This window comes from Bombus terrestris, chromosome 3, assembly GCF_910591885.1.
Source record: "Bombus terrestris chromosome 3, iyBomTerr1.2, whole genome shotgun sequence".
Lineage (NCBI taxonomy): Eukaryota > Metazoa > Arthropoda > Insecta > Hymenoptera > Apidae > Bombus > Bombus terrestris.
The window spans coordinates 8232326-8258165 of record NC_063271.1 but is presented as its reverse complement, the minus strand read 5'-3'; the positions used below and the strand labels follow the sequence as shown (position 1 = coordinate 8258165).

At 38.0% G+C, this 25840-nt stretch overlaps 1 protein-coding gene across 2 annotated transcripts in view; it reads left to right on the top strand.

Moving 5' to 3' along the window:
• The window catches only part of LOC100643758 (E3 ubiquitin-protein ligase MIB1), a 341778-nt gene that overhangs the window by 113080 nt on the left and 202858 nt on the right, over positions 1 to 25840 (top strand). Inside the window, exon 10 of one of the 2 annotated variants that reach the window (XM_020868431.2) lies at positions 15796 to 15895. The exons of the other annotated variant lie outside the window; for it this stretch is intronic. Coding sequence (XP_020724090.1) covers positions 15796 to 15880 — 85 coding nt within the window. The 3' untranslated portion in view covers positions 15881 to 15895. Of the gene's footprint in view, positions 1 to 15795; positions 15896 to 25840 lie in introns of those variants that run through there. 2 annotated transcript variants of the gene reach the window in all.

The window sequence follows — 25840 nt, the reverse complement described above, 5'->3', positions numbered from 1 at the left end:
TTTTTCTCCATCTCGCCACTGTTCCACAGTGTATTCCCTATCGATACCACGCGCCAGGAATTCATTCGGGTTTTTTAAAATTTCATTTGCCCGGAGACCTGCGAATACGGCTGTTCGATCGATGCGCATGGAATGGCTGAAACCCCGGCGAGTTGATAGAAAGCTCGGTAAAGAGCGGAACGATCGAGAGAACGCTTGTTTCAACATGGGCGATGACTTTTTTCAACTTGACGTGTACACGAGTTTCTGGGACCGCGTACGTATGAGAGGCAAGGTATACGCGTAGGCGTGCCTCACAAGTTGGAGAATTCGTGTTAATTTCAAGTCACGAATAGATATACCAGCTGCCTCGTTTTATCGTCGATGAATTTCCAAAAATGTTCACTTTATATCTTTTTTTATACATCAATCTTTTGTTGGTTGTGCTACCACGGTTACGCGTTTTTATAATAACAGATGCGACGCACGATTTTGTAAAAAATAATAGCGAAGTGATAAGATATTTTCACATAAAAATTTTGTAGCATTTTAACGTAACTTTTTCTCCCTTTGATTTTTTCCCCACGTATTTCGAATTACGAAATTGTGACTAATAGAATGAAATAGAACGCGAGATAATATCTGATAGCTCGTGCTTTTTTGTTCTGTGATAGTGAAAAAAAGGACCACGGTGTTTTGGCGTTCAAACGAAAAAAGTAACATAAAAGAAAATGCATGAAAACGGATTTCACTAATTCCCGAGCTTTTATTTTTGGAAAGGTTTCTATTCAAAACGTGGATTATATCTTGTTATCTGTCATCTTTTTTTCCTTCTGTCCCGAGTTAATCGACAACCGATGGAAGTCGAAACGCAGCACGTAAATCCGCCGCTCAGGTTGACGAATAAGTCGCTCTGCCGCTCAGGTTGGCAAATAAGAAAACGTAGATTCGCGAAGTACAACAGAACGAAAGCATTTAGTTCTTTAATTTTTATGGTCAATAGAGTTTCCTTTTTCTATTTCTTGTTCTTAGTCGAGTGAAATTAGAATTGAACGTACGAATTCAAGTACTAAATAAAACCATTAAAGTAAAACTAAAATGGAAATATATAAACTGCTCATAATTTCTATAGAAATAATTTCTCTCTGTGAATCTACATAAAATTGCACGGTCTACAGAAAACTAGATCGCGGATGTTTATGCGTTTGTGAAACGTTTAAAGGCGCGAACATCTGCAGAATTCGCGTAATATAAAAAATTATATAAAATATCCAAAGTAAAGCGCACGATGCAACATTTAGTAAACGAAACGGATCGTTTCGTTGAAATTATGGATTTACGTAAACTAAGTACCGATCACACGCTCGGATCCGCAAGGAATTAAGAGGAAGCTCGTGAAATCCCTGATTTTGACTCTTCCTCGCATCGACGATACGAATTACTAATCCTCGGAAATCGACATTCCCGAAACGTTTCTACGAAACTATCGTCTCTCTCCGTCTCCCACAGAACCAAGGCATGCACACTGCTCTCGCATTTATACGAACCAAATGCAGTCAGAATAAAACTTTTATCTGTGTTCCACGATGTTTACCGTGGATGAATCTGCTTCGGAGAATGCCGGAGATCGAAAATTATTTTTGCTCGTACAAGAATGGCGCAAGCAGGGAAACTGCGCGCGAATTCCGCGTGCAATCAGAAGGTGAGCTCGGCGCGTCGACTACAAATTCCGGCTTTCTTCCGGCGTCGTCTTTACACACGCGTGAAACCAACTAGGTGCGGAGGATATTTCTTAGGGAGGATGCTCGCGTTCGCACGTGGGTGGCTGCTTCCATGGGAGGGGGTGGGGTTGGGGGGACGTGTACGTGTTCGAAAGCGAGGATGACGATGTTGGTGGTGGAGGTCGGGGGCGCATCGTGCGCGGCACTGCAATTCAGACTCGAAAGCTTCCAAACATCTTCAATATAAGTTAGGCAACTGTACTTAGGTTACCTTCGTAACCAGGGCCGCATACGAAACAGTCCACGAATAGTTGGGAGGCATTCCCTTATTGCGAATATCAAGTAACTCGCAGCCGTGCGCCAGCCCCTCTATCGTCGCGCCTTAAATTAACTCTGAAATTAGGTAGACGATAACGAGGCTGCACGATAGTAGGCGCCCGCGCGCACCCGAAACCAGGTCGAAGATGTGCCGCGGATCGAATCCTTCAGCTGAATTAGGAGCACGAGCTTCGCTTTGCCGGGGATGGATTCGAATTCGATATGTGCTTACTCACGAATTTCAACTCATTTCGGTAGAGAAACTCTATTCTTGTGACTTTGGTAGAAGTGGCGCGATTGTAATATCGCAAAACCTGTTTGTGCAACAGGAAATTGCACAGACGTAGTACAATTTCGTATGTAGTAACGTAAACTTGTTTCCCATTAGGGATATGTAATTGCTGGTGAAAGTAACTATTTGAAATAGTAAAGTGATTTCTCTCTTTATTTCTTTTGCTATAAAGAAATGACTGGAGAGAGAAAGAGAGAGAAAAGGAGAGGGAGGAAAAGGATCAGTACAATTTGATATATTGAACAACGCAGTTTAGTACAAATGCTAATTGATACCTAATTAAAAAGATATTACGTCTTATCTCCTGCTATTATTATAGATATTATTTCTTCTATAATACGGAATAATTATTGTGAAGAAAGATAAACACTCTTTTCTCCAAGAACTTTTTTAACAAATTTATTTTCCCGGACTTTCTTTTCAAATCGTAATTTTCTCACTAAAAAGAGAAAAATAATACTTGCCAAACTGGCTCGTGTAGAATGAAACGTGACGTTAATAATCACAAAATATGGACCACGATCGGACACAGTTTCAGTCGTACTGATCTAAACTATTTCCCATCAGGTGTAATGTACGCAGTATAGATACGGCTAGATAATTCTATGCATTTTGCTGTATCGAAATACCGCGTCGATGATGTTCCACACGACGAGTTCATTAAGTTTGATGGTCAAACCATTGCCAACGAATCGATTTAATCGTTGTAATATCACTTTCGTGCTATACAGTAATCATCGGCCTGAAAAGTGATATCAACGTACATTATGCTCGATCCTATATGCATCGCGAATTATATCGCTGTTATGTTGAAATCATTTTAAAGCCCGTGAAGAACCTGCTGTTGAGCCGCTGCCATGGCAATATCAATGTATCGTATTAATTCTATACATCTGATGGATTCAATGTACGTTGCTATCATTATGACAAAATCAGTATAGCGTTATTGATTGTACGATCCGAGCGTAGGTATTCAGGTAATCAAAGCTGCGTAACTAATTAAATTACAATTTTCCTAGGCTTCGAACGAAGTTCATTTTAAATCTTAGACACGAGTGAATTAAATTCGATTTATCGGAATCAGATTCAACGATCATCGAAATTAATTGCTTACAAATTATCCGTGAACCCGATTACCTGTTTGATCGATAGATTTCTTATATTCAAAGTAGCCTTCGTTTTCTGTTTAAAATGTATATATGTTGTATATAGATCATAGGTATTTAAGCAAATTCATATTCATATTTATGAAGAGAACATAAGAAATAGGACCTATATTTTATATATTTTTGCATAATGGACGCGCCCTATAAATTTATACATTTTTAAATTTATCATAAATTCAAAGTAAACGAAAATAAAAAGAAATCTAGTTATATACCTTAACTCGAATAATGTTATTTTGTTCAAGCTAAAATTAATATTTAATTTAATGCTGTTAATATTAAAAAGTATTCTTTGGAAAACACGAAATCCGAAGACTATGCTGTGTATATTAGATAACTCATTTTTCTATTTTAGATCGCAGGAATTAAATTCAACACATTGTCAATTAACATTACATTTAGCAATTTAATGTTAATCGACATTTTATTCAATGTTCGTTTCTTTTGTATCTGTTCGAACGAGTCGATTGAACGTCGGTCAAATTTTAACCTTTGGACACAGCAGAAGGATGATTTTGATCCGGCAATAATAGCGGAACATCGAAGTAACAAAATCGAAGGATCCAAATTCCGATCTGATTAAGTTAATGATATTCACGCGTTAATCTAAAGCTTTCAAGAAATTTTATATACATTTTTAATTATTTAGAAGACACATTATATATATTTTATATACATTAACTTAATGGAAATTTTATGTCAAATCATAGATACGTTGGACGTTATGTTATTCTGTTTCAACATCTCTATGCTATTAATTACTATTCAGATTCAATTTAGCCAATACATATTTCATCAGGCAAACGCATTTCAAATATCTATTATACACTACCGTAAACACGGAGCGTGTAACATAATGACTTTCGGTTGTGAAGCGAATTTTGGTTAGCAAACCGCTTCCATGCGATTGCAAGCAAATAGTAAATTCAATTATACAAATTCAAAGATGAATATACAGGATGTTCCGCAAAGGATGGATAACACGACCAAGAATCAGACGATTAAACGTAGAAAATTGAATCGACGATGTATGATACATCATGCTTAGTACGAACGCTTTTTCTTGTAAATCTGCGTTTGAAAATGTTTGAAAACATTTTGTTGGACGACGAATTTTTTATACCATTGATTTCTGATATGTCCATTTTCTATTCGCGGTTGATAACACGTGCAATTAATTATTGCTCGAGTTAAATTCTGTGAATACAATTTACCTCAGAAATGATCCTTTAATCTTTATGCTTCGACCAAATACGTAACCAATCTGAAAATGTATATAGAAGTTATAAGATATTTATTGCAAACATACCATACGTAGTAGCTAGAATAATAGCTCGAACGTATGTTTAGTATTTATGATAATTTCATTAAAAATACTGTAGCTTATTAAAATTACAATTCATAACGAGCAATTCATTGATCAAACACTTTGATAATCTTTGCGAAATGTGCGTTTGCAATAAGTGTCTTGTAACTTCTATATATGTATAGACATTTTCCAATTCGCTTCAGACTATGCCATTATGATGCTAATTCTGATGCTAATAGAATTTCAAAATGTCTCGTAACACGAGCTGCTTATTTGCCAAATCGGTTATCTCTACAAAACGAACAGTACAGGAAATTGATGAAATTATGTAAAATAAATGTCGATCAAATGTTCTGGTACGGAAATTTCAAAAATTCCAAAAAATTCTGTTACCCACTTTGATCTGCGAATGGTTCGCATATTCTTAAAAATATTTCTAAGAATGTTCGAATACTTTTATAAACAACAATGATATACAAGTAACGAAACGTGAAAGACAGTTCAAAGAAACGAGAAGATTTTTCTTTCCAGTGAACAAGGAAAGAGCAGAGAACAGATTGTTGTACGCCATCTGGAACCGATATATTCACAGCCGAATCGCGGCAAGCAAAGTTTGCGTGGACTACAATGTAGCAAGCTGTTCGCAATGACAGTGGTTTCCTGGATAATTATAATAGTTTACACTTTAGCAAACCATTCTGTGTTACGGTAGCTATGCTCGCGCCTTCCCCCTCTCTCTTCGACTTGCATACACTCACGCACGCACACTCAACACACACACACACACACACACACGATATAATACAGCCCTGCAACACCACTGCTATCGCAATATATACTCACATTTGCACGGTTCTGTAAATACACATTATAATGACAGGCGACCGCCGCCGTATTGTCCTCGTCCAACCGACACGTTTCACGTCTAACGATTTTGAAAAACGTTTCCCTTCTTGTTCAACGAAACGAAGTCGACGGTGTTGATCGCACAGGTCGTCTTCATTGAAGTGGAACGAATGTTTGAGGCGGATGACACGGGGAATGGCGATAATAACGCTGCTGTCGCGGTGCAATAATTTCCCAACTGTGCTTTAGGAGAAACTATGATAGCCGGCTAACTGTAAAATATTAATGCGTCGGCGAACTGGGATTTCTGCAGTGTCGTATCAAAACCACGGCTAAAAGCTTCTCCGGGACCGTTTCTGTCCATTTCCGGGTGATTAATCGGCGTGAAGATGCGGCCTCTTCCTTTGCATCGATTTGCGTTCGTTATTGTATTTCAGCTTGTGTTTGCTTTTTAATGGATCGTTAGTGATGCAGAAAGTAAAGATAGGAGTGGCAGACTGTTTCCTTTTTTATATTTTATTTTATTTTTTATTTTTTTTTTAGACTTCACAACGGAGTTGGGGGATGTAAAGTACAGTTGATACAAAATAGGAATAGTTAGGCGGGATAACCGTGCAGTAAAGAGATATTTATTTTTACGTTGGAAATATGTACTCGCTTGTCAATTAATAAATTGGTAGTACGTTTTATAAATCCAACTTCATCGAGATTGTTTCACGTTGATGTAAAAGCTTAAATGGATATTGTACTTGAAAGATTATCGTAACTGTACAATTTTTATAGTTGCATAAAATTATAATTATCTTAATAATGTCCGCGAATTATGAAAATTACGCTTCTAAAAATTATATTCTCTGAGAAATTTACAACGGTTCAGCAAACGTATTTGTAGCTTGTTTACTAGATAAAGCTAAAATCGAATAATGTATTTTGCATCTGATCATAGGATGTAGCTACGTATTTTAATTTAATTTCTGACGCGTATTCGGTATTAAATTTAGGGATATAATTAATAATACATTCGATAAGCTGCTAATAAATATTTCGGAATATCGGGATTCGAATAAATCACATAAAATACGCTTACAGTAATATATGTAATTTAACGAATGAAAGTTTACCAAATGCAAGTTAAAAAGTAACATCAAATATAAATTTCCTCTTTCATAACTTCCCCCCCTTCATAACTTCTATCGTTCGCTCGCTCGCTTTCTCTCTGCAGAATTTATAGTTTTATAAAAATCATACGTAGTTTAACGAAAAAATTCCAATAAATTCCATGGCCATCGTGGCATCGTATAAAGCGAAATAGAAGAAAAATTCAGGTGGAAGGCAACACCAGGCCAAAAGCGAGGCAAATAAGATTTCATCGCCGCGATGCTTCACCCAAAGAGTCCCCGGAGGATTTTTTATCTTTTCTCTCTCTCTCTCTCTCTCTCTCTCTCTTTTTTTTGCCTTTCGCGGGCCACGAAGAATTAAGATGTCTACCGGTAACATAATTACAAAAGTTTTACGTCGGCCGACCGACGTAATATCGTTCCGGCGTCCCGTTCCGCGGCGAGTAATCGGATTAGCATAAATAAGCCGTTACCAATTCGTGGTTTACAGTTATTGCGAGCGTGTAGCGGCATTATGCCCCAATAAAATCGTTGCTGCTGATTCGGTTACCCGCGTTTCTCGCCGGAGGAAAAGTATAATATTCCCAGGGCTTATCTCTCAGATACACGGAGTTGCACACGCCGGGCCCGAGTCAAGAATATTTAATGGAGCGTGGAGCAGCGTCGAGAATCGCAAATAAATTTCGCCGCGAGTTTATCGTCTGTGAAAATATACCTTCGATTCCTCTCAATTTCACGGAACCCTCGGGGAGATTTCCCGGTTTTTCTTTCCTCTTTCTCTCTCTCTCTCCCCTTTCCTTCTTTTTTGTTCTGCTTCTTCTCCTAGGGTTTAATTAAAAAAAATTTTTTTAACAGCTCTCTTTCCCGGCCGAACTTCCTTCGTTACGCGAATATGCCTCTTGGTTTTTTCGGAATTCAATCGGTTTCTTTGCTGTTCTCTCTTCTCCATTCGTCGTGGCAGTTGGTCCCGTTTTGCTTCTAGAACGGTTTATCGTAAAATCTAGGTAGGAATGGTCATTTATGATGATTTTCTATCCAAACTTTGTAGCGTTTTGAAGTTGTATTTCAGTTCCATCTGACATATCGACATATTGTGCGAATCACATCGTCGTTCGTGCGCCGAGTTTTCTTTGACATTTATTGACGTTTATTTTGTTTTTGATATTATTACGCAAGCTGAACAAATTGAAATATTATTCAGCAGCTTCTACAAAAGAGAGGACATGCCAAGCTACCTAAAGGAGGCGTATAAGATATTAAAAGACTAGAACGTTAACTTAAAATCATTTGCAAAATATTGCGAAATTTTAATACGCGGACACACCAGCCATTCAAATACGATCGCTCCTGCTTTTCTCAAGGCTGCAAAACTGATGCGTCGATTCGATCAAAAGGTTCGTCGCTCTTAAAGTAAAGTCGGCGTTCGCGTTTCCACCACGGCAGAAAGAGTTACATTTCGCTCAATCTCTAGCAACAAACAAACGAAGAAGAAGCGGAAGAAAGGAAACCAGAAAATCCAGCGAAATACACATAGAATCCAAGTGAGTAGACATTGCCGGAACAGGAGTTACGTGGAATTTGTCGATTCCGTCGGAAGTCATGTCGCTTCCATTCGTCCCCATCAAGTTTTTCTTTGCCGCGTAAACGGGTCTGGTCGCGAAGAATTGTCCGCGGCCAACAATCAGTTCCAAACAGAGAATGCTTTCTTCGCGAATTCGTACGCATGGCGGACCCGCGGCCAAGCGCACAATGGCTTGTGGCTCGCTTCCTCTTTGCAGAAACTTGTCGTCGTCGCGCGGTTTCCTCGCTCCGCACTCGCGTGCCCGTTTCTCTGGCCGAATCCTGGCAAAACATCGCGGCGTCTCGCTAAGCTCGGCGACGTCTACGCGCGCCAGTTTTCTGTTTTCACGGAACTACTTCCTCGGAAGAGCTTCTTGTCTCATTTTTCCCCACGCCGACTTCTTTTCCCTCGGCTCCACTTCTTTCTCGTTTCTTCTAGCCGTCTTCTCACTTCCGCGCCGCCATCTTACACGAAAGTTGTTCAACTCCGGGCCGCGAGTATGACACGAACGTATCCAGCGTACAATATCGTTCACAAGTATCAGCGGACGCTTTGGTTGATTCGTAACGACCACGGGAATTTTACCGAGACGTAGAAATTAGTCATGAATTAGTATAGGTAAGTCGCATAAAATCGCATATTTCAGGTTCCAGGCGTAGAAATGCCTAATCGATGAAACAAACTGTATAATTGGACTGAAGGTCGCGTAGCTCTTAGCTTGGTACCGTTTTCTAAATCTCTGCTAAATATTCGGCGATATTAATGTACGTATCGCTTTCCAAATAATGATATTTGGAAATTGATACGATTTATCGGGACCTACGTACGAAGAGGTGACTATTATGCGTTATAAATTAATACTGTTTATTAGTATTTGCCGGGGAAACTCCATCGCGCAAACACTCACCGGTATTGTGCGTTATTCGCGAGTAATTATTATTTGCAGCGGTTCGCCAACGTATTTACGCTTACTGTTGAACATTTTTACGTTTACATTCTTCGTGTTATACGAAACATATGGAAATTTTACTTGCCGCTATAACGTTCATATTGATAAAATCTGTAACCAACTCGTATTCGAAAGTTCAATCGAAAGCTTCCTTCTTGTATGATACCCGTTTTGTAACGCTCTCCAATGCAAATATACACCGTCACATATAAAGACTTTGATCGCGTATAATCTTCAAATGGACCCAACCATAAACGACTACCACGCTTCAAACTAAAATTTCAACATCGTTGATTAACGAGAGTCGCGTTTAAAGGGTTGAAACACACTTTGTCGAAAATAAACAAGTGTTGGTGTATTTTTGAGAGATAGTGTACGTCGCATGGAAAAGCACATGGAACGCTTTCAGCCCTCAACTTCCTGTCGCGTTCTCTGTCTTATCTTTCGCGTCCTTCTCTTCTCCTTTTTTCCCGTTTCTCTTCGTACATTCGCTGGATGTTGGCTAGTTTCTTCTTGGTATTTCGAATGCGAGTCGCGTGGTCGTTGACGCGAGAAACTCGACGAAACCGCAAGCAGAAAGCGGTAGTACGACTGGTGTAAAGTTGAACACGCGGAGAGGATTCTGTTTCCGCGCGGTCACGGCTCTCCTTTTGTGCGAAGTAGCGCGCGCGTCTCTCGTGGAAACTGCTTCAGCTTCGCTTGATGGGTTTATTGTTCGCTACGGCGACGAGAGTCGCGGAAAAGTAGAGAAATTTTGGCCGTTTCGTCTTCACCGGTGTATGGTCTCTGTGTTCCTTCGAGGCTTGTCGAGGTGTTACGGCTAGATGGATTTCGTTGCAAACACGCTAGCTGCCTTGTGTAACGTGAAAAGGTGAATTAACCGTTTGAGTGATCGCGTTGCTCGCATTCTATGTCGAAATGTACCGCCGAATCGACCTGGCAAATCCAACTGGCGCACGGTACGCTTGGTTTCTATTGCAACGTGTTCATGTTGCCATTTGTTCGTTTGTATTAGTAATATATCTCGCGTGTTTCGAATTTACTTAAAACTCAGAAATAAATTCTGTTGTACTGTATTTCACGCGTGATTTTACTGAAAAGGGTGAAAGAATGCAACGACGTATAACGAAGTTATGAATTTATTTAAGTATCCAAATATTCAAAACCGCTGTCTCGACCATCGATACACGCCTGCACTTTTCTACCAAAGTCGTTTTAGAGGGCTGTGAAGATTTCCGAATTGATACTATGGAATGGAAAGTTACTATCTATAAAAATAACCGCGTTTCAGAATATCTACTTCGATCGAAATTTACTTTGATTAAGTGATGTATAAAAATTTCAGAATTTAATTGGTGTATGTATATGATGTACATGTATGTGCAACGTAGGTACATATATCTCGCACAGGTTTTCTCTGCCTAACAATTTTTATAGTTTCCCGCGATTTCTATCGTCTATCAATAGCTGAAGTTACGTCATATAAATTGTTACGCGATAACGATCAAACATTGCACATTGAGCGAAGGAAAACAGAGATGTCGCAAAGAAAATGATACAACTTTAATTTTCTCCGCTTTCGAAATGTAAATGGAACAGGTCAATTATAAAATTAGCCTCGCAAATGGCTCGAACAGTTTCTGTAATTGCGTGACGACGTCATGCAATTACATTGGCAAATTCTTTGTATCGAACGTGTACCGTGCGCGTTATCTAGTTTCCATCGATATGTGTCGATTTTGTTGGCAGATCTGACGTGACGTCGAGAGTCGTTTAGTCGGTATGTCGTTACCGATCCGCGAGTTCTTGCGGAATCGCGCGATGTTTATCCACGTGCTTCGAACGTCAGAACCTCTCACGAACTGTCGTGGGTATCGTCACGAAGGCGGCTGGCTTACCGAACTTCCATTTCGCGAAACTTGCCGAGACTTGCAGCGGCAGAAACCCTGTAAGGGACGGAAAGGGGCAAAGGACAACAGGGGAACTTAGGAGACGACAGTACAGCCGGCAGTTCCGCACGCTGCTTCCTCGAAACTTACTTTTCCTCTTCCTCCCTCCCTTTCTTCCTTCTCGCTTCGCTTCTGTTCTCAGCTTGCTCTTCGTCTGGTTTACGTATGGCCTCGTTTGCAAACGGCGAACAATACAGCTTGTTGACTACTTTCGAAACGAAAATGCTGTTTGTCGCGAGCTTTTTCGAAAAGATCCTAAGAATTCCGGCACTTTTGTTTCCCTTTCTGCTATCTCGCGAAGAAAATTACGCGATACAATATGATAACTAGATTGCGAATTCTTATGGGATATTTTTACGGTATTTTCGTGCAACGAATTTAGAATCGCGTTGGGTTGCTTGTAGACTATATGTATCAAAAGTTCTCTACTTTGGATATTTTATACACGTTCGTATGTTCGTATTTTTAAATTTTTGCATAAATGCAGAAGAATTCGTAGCTTAATGGCCGCATTATACTTTACATCGTGTTTAATAAACGTCCATCGCGAGGAAAATTAGATACACCCACGTTGGTAGTAATTCGTGTTGTTAATTGGAAGCTGGATTCTAATAATATTTATTTTACTACGGTGAATCTGATAACAATAAATTAGGTTACGATAATCAGCTAGTTTCGTCGTTCTCGTGTCAAGAATGAATTAACAGAGTTCAGTGGTAATTTTAGCGAATATTTTTATAACCACGCTTTATTATTGCAACAAATGCATAATGAATTAAACGAGAGTTTCGTTACTAAATGGTACGATAAAAATTCATTACGTGTCAAAGTTTATCCTTGAATTTGAATAACGTTTTTAAATTGCCGCTAAATTTTAAATAAAAATAGCCAAGAAAAAAGGGGAGGGGGGATATTAGAACAAAGATGATGCTACGTAAAAATGACGAATTTCAACTCGTTAGCTTCATAGCTTGTAACGATCGAATTTCGACGTTCTCGCAACACGCAGTGCACGAAATTAGCAGCGAAAATGCAATAAAACTTCGATCGGGCGTGCTTTCGCGGTAAGCAGAATTAACATTGGATTATTATCAAAATCCGTAATTAGACAGCGGGAAATTGCATCGGTGACGTTGCAGCTGCGTATACCAATAAATTGTTTAAAAAAGTTTCATCAGGTGGCGGGTCATGATGGGTGGTGCATGTGCAGCCACATTTTAACGAATATGCCTCGTGTATTGGCATGTGTACACAGTTAACGAGTCTGGATTTGTGCAATTACGAGTTCTGTACGTCCGGCAATTTGATCGCGCGCGATCGTCCAAATTACCTCGAAATGGCGCGCAGAACTAACCAGCTAATTTACATATAAATCGCGCAACATCCAGAATACGCGACATCTTTTGCAGTTTGCGTGCGGTTTATTTAAATGTTTCACCATGTGAACACGGCTTGTTGTCTTCGAGGCGCGATTGACAAATATTTTTCGAATAATATTAACTGCATGCGCTTTGCCCGTGGTTCACTAACAGTTTAGTTTTACTTTGCGCTCCATGTACCGTGTATACGATTATGTAACGTATTGTGTGAAAAATATCGTATATGGGTAACGATGAAATTATTCTTACGATTCTCATCTTTATTTTATCATGCATTGGGTGGGTCAAAGGTTAGTTTTTTTTTTTTTTTTTTTTTTTTGCTATACGTTTTACTTCAAACGAATTTTCCATGTATTTCTTTTCCAAAGATAAAGTTTAATCTGAAATCTTTGTCGTGAACAAGGATCGGCGTATAAAGATCCTGGAAGTTTATTTCAGAAGCAATTACTTCTTTATTCTACTCGTTTAGATAGGAAACAATCTTTTGATCAAAGGGTTTCGTTTAAAAGGTACAGGTAATAAAATAGATTATCTGTGCTATAATTATAGTGGAATATTTCGATTTGATAAGATACGTTAAATATACTTGCACGTTTGTTTCTTGCCAACTACACGACAATTAATATAAACCATCGACGTAGAATTTGGTGGTGAAAAATACGTGGAAAGAGGAAAGAGTCAAAGGGAAAGGTCGATATTGGCGTGACGTTTGTTTCAAAAAGGATTTCTGATCCTCTATTTTCGTACGTGAGCAGGTTTTTCTGCTTTCTGATCGAGTCGATGAGAAAATAGCAATTTCGTCGTTTGGACGTTGATGGAACGCGTGAAGAGGTCAGTGGGACTTAAGCCACCATTACTTGGTTTGATAGATTGGCAGAGGTGTTATAATTGTTTTCCTAATCGCTTTCTTCTCGATGCTTTTCCCATTGCCTTTTGGGAACATCACGTGTTCGATAATTCGAAGAAATAAAAGAAAGGGAGAAAGGAATTAATTTTCCTTTTGTCCATTAGGATAAATGTTGGCCACTTTTTCTCTCTCATGATATTTCGTTCATCGCATCAACTTGGATCTTCTGTTTACTCTTTGATTTATGTTACTTTACCAGTTACTCCGTTAAAATCGAGATATAGGTTTTCATCATTTTTTGGTAATTCAACTAAATTATTAAGAAAAAATTCAACAAGATAAAATACGTAGTATGAGTTGCATATCTTTCCTAACAGTAAAAGAAGAGCATCTTTCAGGGATAAAATGTGTTTTGTAAATTTTCTTTAGGCAACATGATAAAATCGCACGGAAGATTCGTACAACTGGATGTATCCTGTACGATTAAATTAATTAGAAATAAGCTAATATTTACACGTGTCAGAGCGTTGAGAGCGCAAGTACAAGTGTTGGGAATTCGTCGCACGAGATTCCATCATTCTGGATAATCTAAAGCTGAATAATTCTCACATCTTAGCTAGTACATACAAAATATTTGAACGCGTCGGATGTGATTCGCGTGGTGCTTCAACAGCGTTGCAAGCGAAGGAACACGAGCTCGTACGATTTAGGAAACCGGCGAAAATATAACATCGCGGATGGATCTAGGACATGCGCGAGGAAGTGGCTCTAGAAATAAGTGTTTAACCTCGATCCTTGCCATATCCGACTATTCTAAATCCAGTATGCAAGTGGAGTAGATAGCTGATAGGAGATAGCAGATAGCGAGGTGCAGCCTTGCATGCATTCACCTGCGACGGGGCATTCGTGGCAAGGAGAAACGAGACAGACGCTCGATGTAGCTTGAATGGCCACGAAATAGGTCGAGTCCATGTTACCTACGCGCGTCGTTTCAAGGAGAAAGATTTGCAATCTTTTTCCGATGCTCGAGTCTCTGTCGTACTCCCCGAAAGCTTCGAGCTATTTTTTTTCTAACTTTTCCTCGTCAATTAAACGATGGCCAGAAACTTTGGTAATAATTACGCCGAGTTTCGTTCTGTCTTGGCGATTCGTTTAGTTGTGGATCTTTTTACAATTCATATTGACGGGGAAGAAATATGGAATTTCGTTGTTTTAGTATTTCGTTAATTCGTCAAGCGTAACGGATATCGTAGAGAAGTTCATTAGGCGAATCAGAAATACTAGGAAAAGATTGCATAGTTTGGAAGAAATTGGTTGCACAGCGCTATAAGTAATTTGATTTCTTTAACGATTATAGAAAGAATGTTAGGCAAATGCTTGATGCAATGTTAAAACACGAGTTTTATGATAAATTTTGATTGTCACGTGGTTAGGGATTTATGTCATTTCAGTCTTTCCTCCTCCGTGATACTCTGATAAGAAGAAAAACTAAATATTAGAAATAGATTTTCATTAACATGCTGAATCAAGTAACATGAAATTGAGTTTTCGTTGGTAAAAAGCAAATATTGTGAAACATACAATGTTATCGTATAAAAATTACTATAATTAACCGTTATATATTATACAGTTTACATTCCTAAATACGAAACTTAATCTCATCATGATTACGCGGTGTTAAACGTCGATATCTATTTATCTAGACTCGAAAAGCAATTCATACAGATTCCTTGCTGAAAATTTCGAAAAAAGTATGTTCGGGGAATATTCAAGTATCGTTCCAATACGTTGACATTAACGTGGCAGTGTCATAAAACCTGATTACCTTCTATCTCATCACGCGCGACTCGCGACAAAAAAATGCACTTAAGGTTCCTTTCCGTGAAAGTTGGGAAGAAAAGAAAGAAGTCGGGCGAATGCGAAGAAAAGAAAATTAGACGGGTATAGAGAGAGGCTAAAGTCGAGGAAGTCGTGATCCGAAAAACATTGGTTCGATCCTCGTCGCTTAAGGTTGGAAGTTCGGCAATGGCCCGGGCTCAAATTGAGCTTTACATTATTTTGAGGTGAAACGGAGCCGCATTGGGAACAGCGAGCTTGTTTCGGCCAGATTGCCCGGCTTTGCAACGATGGAAATACCGAGAGAGTCCTGATGCCGATTGCCGTTTCCGCGATAGGACGAACGAAAGCATCCGGCTGCATCTGAAATACGATTGCAGATTGGATTAAAGACAAGACTTTCCTTGTAGAATCGCCACTACGCGGGGATTCCGTTGGAAATAGACTAAAGGATTTAGTCTTATCGATACGACCAAGACGCAGCACACGATTCTAACGTAGCTTCTTTTCTTTATTCTGTTGCAGGTATGTCCCCAAAATTTCGCTTCTCATTGGTTGCACTTCGGTGTTGGTACGTATTTACTTGACGTATAATATGCATCGTGTATAGCGTTCAACTATGGAGAGAGGCAGTACGTATTAGAGAACAAATTCGTAGAAGATGGATATATTAAATTACTTTGTGTATGCAATGACGAGTATAATCAAATTACAATTAACGTTGCAATTTCACATTGCTTTTCACTTCGAACTTTGGGTAATTTTTAATTTTGATCTATTTCGAATAAACTTTAGGAGATAGTAACGTTAATAATTTTAGATTCGATTAATAAATTTTAGATTCGAGTTAGACTGACTCGCCAGGAAATTAAATTAGCGCGAGAAAAAGTTCCTATGATATCACATTGGGTAGTAATATCAATGGTTTCTGTATTAAATCATCAGGCATTCGTTCATTACCTTTTCACAAAGTAATGAGGAAATTACCGTGAAATAGTCGATGGTGAAACACTATGGGCTGTTTGCAAATGTTTCACGCGTGCCTGTTGCCGCCGCGAAAAGACGTAAAATCACTTGAAATTTTACATAATTATTTTCCCGGCTAAAAGTTTGATAATTGGGTATTATTAAAACAATTTTCCAAAGGATATGTTGTACGGTAGTAAAACTGCTATATTTTCTACGTTACAATAGTCCCTTTTGTTCCTTCTAAAGAAAATATGTTTCAGTTTTTAAAGAACAAATATTACGTTTTCTCTTTAAAAGAGGGACGTATTTTTCATAAATAGAATGGCTATTCTATGTAGTAAATAATACCCCTTTTATTCCTTTTAAAGAGAAAACGTTGAGATTTTTAAAGCAAAATGTGTTTCATACATTTTTAATCGAGCAACATTAATAGTAACCTATTTTCAAGCTGGCGAATAATTTTGAATTAACAATAAGTTTATTTTTAATTTTTTAGTTTTCTGCAATAACAAATTTTTTAATTAATACACCGCAAAAGCTACTAAAGTTCTATTTTCAGAAACATTTTTTGTCAGTGTCCTTTATTTTCTAAAAGAAAAAAAATAAAGGAAAGATGTTTTTTTGAGTCGATTCCCTGTTATGGTACAATAGTTGCGCAGTAAAAATGCATTTAAGGTGTTCGATAACATTCATCTACACCTTAGCATCCCGATAGACTTAATAGCGGACTTAGTGATGGACTTACATCGCTTGTCACACGGAATCCTGAATTACTATTCAACTCTCGGCTTCAATAAGCTTGATTGATGGATAGATGCTTCAAGCCAATGAAAATCCCTTATATCCTCGTTATTTCATGTGAAAAACTTTCTCAGTACCTTTTACCTGATGCATTTTAAACGATTTACGCTAAAGATCCGTCGCATTTGTCAGATAAAGTCACCGACTGAATTATGCAACATTGATATTGCTGTCCTTTTTATTACTTGCGAAGCAGTAAGTTGTTTACGTTTTGTTTCACTTTGTGAACATCCATTCTCCTTTCGTATTCCTCTGCAAAACATCGAAACTTATCATCGATTATGGCATTCAGCGGATCAAACGAACGTATAAGTTCCATCTCTTTAATTACTTACAAGCAACGGTACATGTTCCTGGATTCGGTGAACGCAAAAGCAATCGTTAGCTCTGCTGTATTTTTCATAGGTCGAAAGATATCTCGGATTTCAAAAAATATGAAAACATTCAACGTTATATTAAGCATTCTCTCAAAACATTGCGATTACTTTCTATTCGATAAAACGGAAGCAAGATCGAAATAGAAAAATTCAAAAATCGAATCAGGATTACAGCAAAACGCAGCGACAACTATGGAACCTCAATTTCCATTTAATGATTGCTCGAATGCTTTCCTGAAAATCAGCCACACCTCCGAATAACGATCTTAAAGCATCTTCGTTCGACGATGAATCAAATAGGCAGAAACGCTGGCCAGACCGCAACAGTCTACTGTGAAATTAAAAATTCGAGCAACGATGGACGACAGCGTTTCTTCTCGGTTAATACAGCGTCATAGATAGCGGACGATCGTTGATGGTAGAAGCGAAACGAGCGAGTTGGAGGGCGGTGGCTGCGGTCGCCGGCATTAGGGATTTTAGGGAGGCTTTACGGGACGATGCAATGGGGGAAAGGGTGCACAGGGCCAGCACGGGATTTTGGTTGGGGTTGGAGCGAGCTTGCACTGTTCACGGCGATTAATTCATTGCCGCTTCCCGCATCCCACCGCAAACCGCCTTTTGGCCCCACTCAACCCTCTCGCGTCCTCTTCTTTGACCCTCGTCCCTCCCACTTCCGTTGTCTCGCTTATCGTCCACCATCTAGCGTCCCTTCCCCCGCTGGAGTATCGTCGGATGGAACCAGTGTTGCTTTGCCTAATCGCGTGGAAACGGCCCTCGAAACGATGCTTGTCCGATCTTTGACGAGACGTCGTTCAACATCTGTAGATTTAGGGAATCGTTGGTTCTCGCCCGAGGATGCTTCTAGCGGTTAGTTCTGATGGACTGCGGTTAACGGTCCTATTAGCGATGCTGATTTTTCTTTTGTTTTCATACGATAATTCGTCGAATTAACGTGAGTTTGTACTTGAAAATCATAGGTGGAACACATGGATGAGAAGATCGAGAATTTTTATGTAAATTGATATTGTACGTATAGAATTTCTTACATCTACCGAATATTACAACGAGTATTTTATTTTGGATATTTCATATATTTTTGTACATTGCTGGATTTTGTACTTACTCGCATCTTCAAACTTTCTATAAATGCACGAAAATCCGCAATCTAACGATAAGCCACAGCGGTTTTAAAATACTGTACATTGCTACACTACCTAAAGCTACCTTTTCATTTGGCTTACGTCCTTAACACGAGATTTTTCATCCCCTTTTTGATTTGCTCAATTTAGCAGTTATTTTTAAGAAATGTACATCTTCCGATCTAACAGGTGTCTTTCGACGTATATCATTTTTAATAACATAATTATTATTAATTTAACGAAATTCAACGAGCGTATACTGGCCTTTGATCTTCATTATGTTCACTGACAGTATTCTTACCGCACCCGTTATCTATAAAACTTTTTATTTTACCATCGATGACAATTATTCAATTTCTCTAGCCACGCAAATCCAAAATCAAACGCAACTTGAGCTAATCGATTAAACGACCACAGTCGGATCTCATCGACATACCGTAGAATCGAATCCAACCAGAATCCAAGCTAAGATAGTCGATTTTCCGATAGAAAATTTTTCACGATACCTTGGAGTGTCATATATTTAAGTCGGCCTTTCAGCCTCGAGAAAATAGTAAAAGGAGGACGCGAGACGCTTGTACGCGTAGTATTTGGAATGATATCAAATGGAAACTGTCCGAGATCGATGAACGCAATCGTCTCCGAGTTACACGCTTACGATCGCGTAAGCGTAACCCGACGGGAATTTGAAATGCAAAACGGAAATGCGAGGTGGATGCGACCGTATGGCACCGCGTGGGATTTCCTGCGGTCGTGGCAACGATATGGCCGCTCGTGGACCCTCTATGGATCGTTAGGTATTTTTCAGCCACCGTTTTGGGAATCGTTCGCTTTCCTCCTGCAATCCTATCGCGCCACGACTTTGACAAAGAGCCCTCGTTTTGACAACGGTTTTTCCCCGGGCCGTATGGCACCCAGTCCTTTCAGCTTCGTTTTAGCGTAATCCCTGATTCGTTCGCGAATCGACGTTAGTTTTCCATTTACGCTACATTTAGAGAATTTTTCATTCGTTCGTGAATCGACGTTAGTTTTTCATTTACGTTACGTTTAAACAGTCTTCGATGATTTTTTTTTTTTTTTTTAAAAAGAGATTTGAATTATATAAATTATAGGAGAGATGATTATCGATCGTTAAAGATCTGGACAATTTAGATAATGGGACGTTTCGATGCTATAATATCTTTGAAGGTTTCCATTTTTTTAATTCCACGATGGTATTTCTGGAATAATTTCACCGCATTTTTGGGGAGGAGCTTTTTAATGAAAAATGAGTTTGCTATTTCGCAGTTTGTTTTTCGACTCGCGTTTCTTTGTATTTGTTTTTCGTGATTTTTCATCTTTTAAAGTTCAATCTTTTTTAGGATGCTTTTTTTCACTAGATGACATTTATCGGTATTTAAATAAAGAGAAATTTACGTATAACCAGCTCAGCTTCCAATCGTTTGATCACGTATCTTCCTAGCTACTAGCGTATCCGGGATAACTCGTACAAATAGGATAGAGTTAAATTTTGTGTTGTCACGTTTCATATCGGCTAATAATTCAGCTGGAGCTAAAATATCCGTTGAATACAAATATATATAAAATATCCATAATATAATACTCGCTAGGAGTCTCGTCAGGCCGTCGAGCGAGTCGGACGTGTAAACTGAACATCGCTCCGTTACAGTTTGTGTGGTTTGCTGCGCAAGTGTTTGTCGCGATATAGTTGTTTGAATACATTTTCAAATTAATTACAATTAAAGACGGTGGCGATATTTCCTGGTGAACAGCAGGCTTCATCCGTGGATAGCGCAAAACACACAAAGTTTTCAATTGAACGAATCAACAAATTAAGGAACAAGCAATTGTTATAGATGCAATCGTAGACGTTCTATCGAGGGATTTACAAAGCCAATGGTTAAAGTAGTTTTCCCTGATTTGTCTTTAAAAATTTGTCTCTTATATTTATACTTTCTTTTGCTCGCCACTGTAGTAGCAAAAATCACAACTACTATTAGTACGAATTCTACTGCTACGTACTGTTCGTTCTATAAAATTCTAAAATTCACAGAATTTTGACATCGATCGGCAACGTTCTGGATAGCAGTGAGTCCAGAAAAATTTTTGTTTTTCCCTGGAAACGTAGTATTATAGTATCTTGAAGCTCGGTTTACGCTTGCTCCGGGGAAAGATATTTTTTAACGCCATATCCGTCAGACGTATTATTCGGGGGAGAGTTTGTAGATGGCGCGGGTTGATCGAGCGCGCGGCATGACCAAATCAAAAGAGAGGGATTTCCGGTAATTTCCGCAGCCTAAAACGTTTCCGCGAATGGTGACAGATATCATGGAATAGCGACAGCGGGCGGACGCGAGTTTCCTAAGGCTCTGATTTCTATGAACCGTGATTTATCGCATTTCAAGAACCTCTTCCGACAGTTTAACGATGCCGTGATTCGAGCGCAGGAAACTGGATTCGCTTCGAAATATCGATCTCCGTTTCTCTCTCATCTACTCGGCTCTGCTTCGCTCCGCTTTGCTCAGCTTCGCTCTGTCTTTCGGGACGAAGACTCTGTTAATCTTAACTCGCGAACGCGCCTCTCGATTCACTTTTTTAAATCCTGTTTCACGTCGTTTACCTGTGATTTATGATGCTTGATAATTATCATCGCGCTGCACGAATGACGTATGATTTCCATATTTCGTTGTTTAATAAACTCGTTCGGCCGGCCGAAACTGGTGGCTCTGGTTTGATTGATTTTCTGGCTCACCGAGGCGATGGTGGTTTGGTTAAATCGGTTCTTTTTTATTTTTTTATCCAGCAGGATAAGGGGTTCGAGTCTGCCAGGATTTCACATCTTGAAATTCAATCTCGTTCTTTGCACAGGATAATGAAACTTGTACTCTGTGGACACTATTTGTCCGTATAAAGCGAAAAAATGAGAAAATGTCGTGTACCTTAAGTTCAGTAAGAGAAAATATCAGAAATGAGAGAATATTCCACTCTTTGTACTATTAGATTATACTCGGCAAAACTGTATCTGTCCATAGAACTTTCGACTTTCATCTCTGATATGATGACTTCGTTTAGTGGATAAAGGAAATCAGTGGAAATAGATTTATTCAAAAATTGATTCGAAAGTATACGTATGTGTAGATATACATAGAGGGAAAGCTTTGTGTGTATAAAAATTCTCAGTGTATAAATAATTCTATTGCCCCTTATTGAAATTGTTTAAACACGATAATGTAGTTTCAACTTGAGCCTTTTAAGGGATCGTTTTGTGCTTGGTTTGCCTCCAATTCGATTAAATTATTCAATTGACGATAGTTCAATTAACTCGTTCTGCTCACTGTTAATTAGTAGAATATAGAGTTTGTAAATGTTTGGATAAATTATAAGGTATAAGAAATTTCTTCATTTCCTAGTGTTGGGATAATAACATCGGTTTAGCAATTTGTATGGAATTAATTATTGGTTTAATTATTGCTATTAATTAATTTGCTATTAATTAATTCATTAATTAATTGTTTGTTGGCGTAGTTAATTACTGATTATGAAAAGTAATTAAATTTGGTTTATATAAATGCAGCGATCAGACAATGTGAATCGACTGCCGAGATATAAGAATCGAGTTCATTTGCAGAATTCACATTCGAGTTCATTCCATCACAGAGAGCGAGTGCAGTTAAATAAATCTTTAATCATTCGAACTAATATTTTGACCTTATTCATCAATTTACTATATTTAAAAGATCAATAGCATTATTATAAATTGTACTTGATTTCCACATGATTCCCAGATATTAATTGCTTCAATAAGAAAAAATAGTTGAACTCTGATTTTACTTTTTCTGATTTTTGTGTACTACTTTAACTATGATGTAAAATATCAAATACAAAGAAATCGTTTTTCAGTTATTTAAAATTTAATTTCTCATTAAATATCATTTGCTTATACCATAAGTATTTTCTTACAAATTGATTAAGTTTAGATCGATAATTTGGAAATATTTATTTTGACACCTAAAATAAACGTTACAACGTATTCTTCGATTTATAACATTTTCACACTTATACGTAATCATTGACACTTTATTCCCCATTCGTGGAAAATACGATTCACTTAACATTTGACCAGATGACGAATCTCGCGTTGTCGTGGTGTTAATAATCCTACGTAGGCCTAAATTGCCTTACTGAGTGGTCATTGGGAACATTAAACGGCATCTCCAGCCGTAAGCACCGTCATTTGCAAGCATCATTGATCGTTAATCATTCCTCTCTCTCACTTGTGCATGCGCTATTTGAACGAGTCTGTCAATCTTGTACCGTTAGTCATCTAGTCAAAAGGTTATCGTGATAACACATTCTGAAATCGTTTTAATTATTAACATTTCCATATATATCAACTAAACGAAATTTATTTACGATTAGGCCATTAATTCTTTGCGCTGTAACTATATTTCCTAACATTGGTCGAGAAACTAGAATGTAACAGAAATTAGCAGTTAACCGGGTCGTTTCAGGAATCATCCAGTAATCACGGAATTAAAGGTAACCAAACACGAGTCAATTTGAATTGTATTTCACTCCTTCTACATTTATTAGGTTGTCCGAAAAGTTCCTTTCGTTTTATAAGGAAATAATACACGTACAGTGTTTTTTGTTTTATATTAGTTTATTGAATTATGTACGAACATAATAATAGAAATAGAATGAAATGGATCATATCTAACTTAATAAAATAATATACAACAGAAATTGTTGTTCATCTACTATTGCCTTATGGAAGGAAAGAAACTTTTCGGACAAGCTAATAAATGTCGTATAAAGTATTTGAAAAACATGAAAAAGCGCGTAAGAAAGTCAAACAATCCACGATATTAGCTTTCATCGCAACTTACGTTACGTATGCCACTAATTTTATCACTATTTCCCAAAAACCAATTCCATCGTACAAACTGAAAAAGATGGATGATCACGCGTACACGTAAGAACGAAAATTATGAATTTCCATGAATCTGACGCGTTCGTGTAGCGATTAATCACATTTTCGCTGTAAAATCGGCAGAAAGAGAGAAAAAACACGAACCGCTGCTCGACAAATATAATCCGGTAAAATTAAAATCATCCGAAATTTGAAAAAGTCTTTGTCGGTTGGAGGACGGGGAACGAGTGACGCGCAATCTGCCGATTCGCATTCGTCGCACTCGCGTTCGCAATTTCGTCGATCTCTGCGGCAACATTTCGCGATCCGGTCGTTTCGCGAACGGCTTTCCGTAATTCACGCGAAATATCGACAGGACGCTCACGGAACGGTTCAATTCCCGAAAAATCTGCTCGCACCGTGAAACCGGAAGTCGATGTTGAAACGCGTTCGTTCGACCGATAATCGGCGCCAGTGTGCGCAATAATTGGCGAATTGGCGTTAATCGAACGGTGTTTACGGGCCGGGCAGCCTCGCACCATCGCCCAACTCGTTCGCTGATTTCATAAAGGTGATCCCGATAATCGGCTGTAAAAACCTGCGGCGACAAACACTCTCGTTCTGTCCTCGTTTTAGTTTAGTTTTTTCCATCGGTTCTCCCTGAATACCAATCTTTTTATCTGCTCCGAATGTTAAGTGATATTCGGTTTTATTGTGATCAATGTTCGTTACATTTTTTACATTGGCACTCTCGATTTATCTTTTTTATATGTTTACTTTTCGTTTTATTTCTCTTTTTTTTTGGAGGATCGCAATTGCGCGTGTAGCACTTATGCTGCTTTTGAAATTTTATCTGTAGGTCGAAGTATTTAATTTAACACTCGTTGTCGAATAGTATTTGCGAAATGCACGTAGTTGCACGTTGTAATTAAACATCGATTCAAAACATCACACGTGTTTCAAGAAATGTACATACTTATTTCAATAAGTTTTATATACGTATCTATTGAAACTGGTGAAAATTGAAACAATTGCTGTTGCAAAACCAATGAAAATCGTGAAATTCGGTTGGGATCATCGGAAAGTGTACGCTTGCCCCTGTAAAACGCTTTTTATTTCATTTCGATTCGACTCTCCGTTGCTAAGATATCGTCGTTCGAGTAGAAGCGAATTTTTCAATAATCCTCTATCGCTGTCTCTCTCCTACACTCGCACCGTGTCACTGACCAATCACAACCTGGTTAATATTGCGCTGGCTAGTGACAGACAGCGTCTACGACGTTTTACTATTGCTACAATCAAGCACACGCGTTTCCTGGAAAAAATGTAGGTCAGACTGCTGTTAGTCGCCATTCATAATTCTATAGACTTAGATATGTTTATTATACTTTGTAGTGTTATGAAACCAATTAAGATATCTACTTAAATCAAAATGCATTATTAAGGCCACAAATCTAACTAGTTTTTCAGTACTTAAAAATCTTGTGATTGTTTCATATAGATTGTTTATAAAATATTGATGTACTATTATTATTTGGTGAAACTTATTGCTATGATTTTTTTTTTTTTTTTTTAATTAAACGCAAAGGGAAAGAACTCTTCATAGAATGATCTATGGCTTTACGTTAGTTTTTGACAGACACCATAACCGTTATAACATAGATGTTAAAAATGATGGTATGAATGTTAGTATGTCCGATTAAAAAATTTTGTCTATGAATAACCATTGTAAATGATAACATTTTTTGATTACCGGTAGTCATTATCGACGGCAGAAATGTAACATTACTTTTGATTAGATCGTATTCATTGAGGACATAAAGAAACTTGTATATTTTATTACGTAAAAGAAGAGATAGGGGATATATAAAACAAAACATTTAACACAATAAAAATGTAATAAAAATATTATACTACATTTCATTCTTTATACCTTCATGCCATTTCGTTGCTTAATAAAATGTACAAGTTTTGTAATTGAGATTTCTTGCGTTCTCAATGAATACTAATTATCAGTAATGTTAATAACAATTATAAACAGTCGAATGTAGCCAGATCAAACTTTAGTCATTGATATTAGTTAGTGGCAACCCAGAAAGCTTTTTAGTTATCGATAATGGTTATCGGTGAACAAAATAAAATTCCAGCCATCGATAATGGTTATTGGTAACCAAACAAAATTCCTGTCACTTATATTGCTTATTGGTAACGAAAATTAAATTTTATGGTTACCGATAGCCAAGATAAATTCTAATCGTTTATAACAATTGTTCGTAATCAGAATAATTAAAACTTAATATCTCTTAGTTGTTTCATTTTCTGAGAAACTTCTTTCAGCTTGATCGATAATCGGCTTCCATCTGATTAAAAAT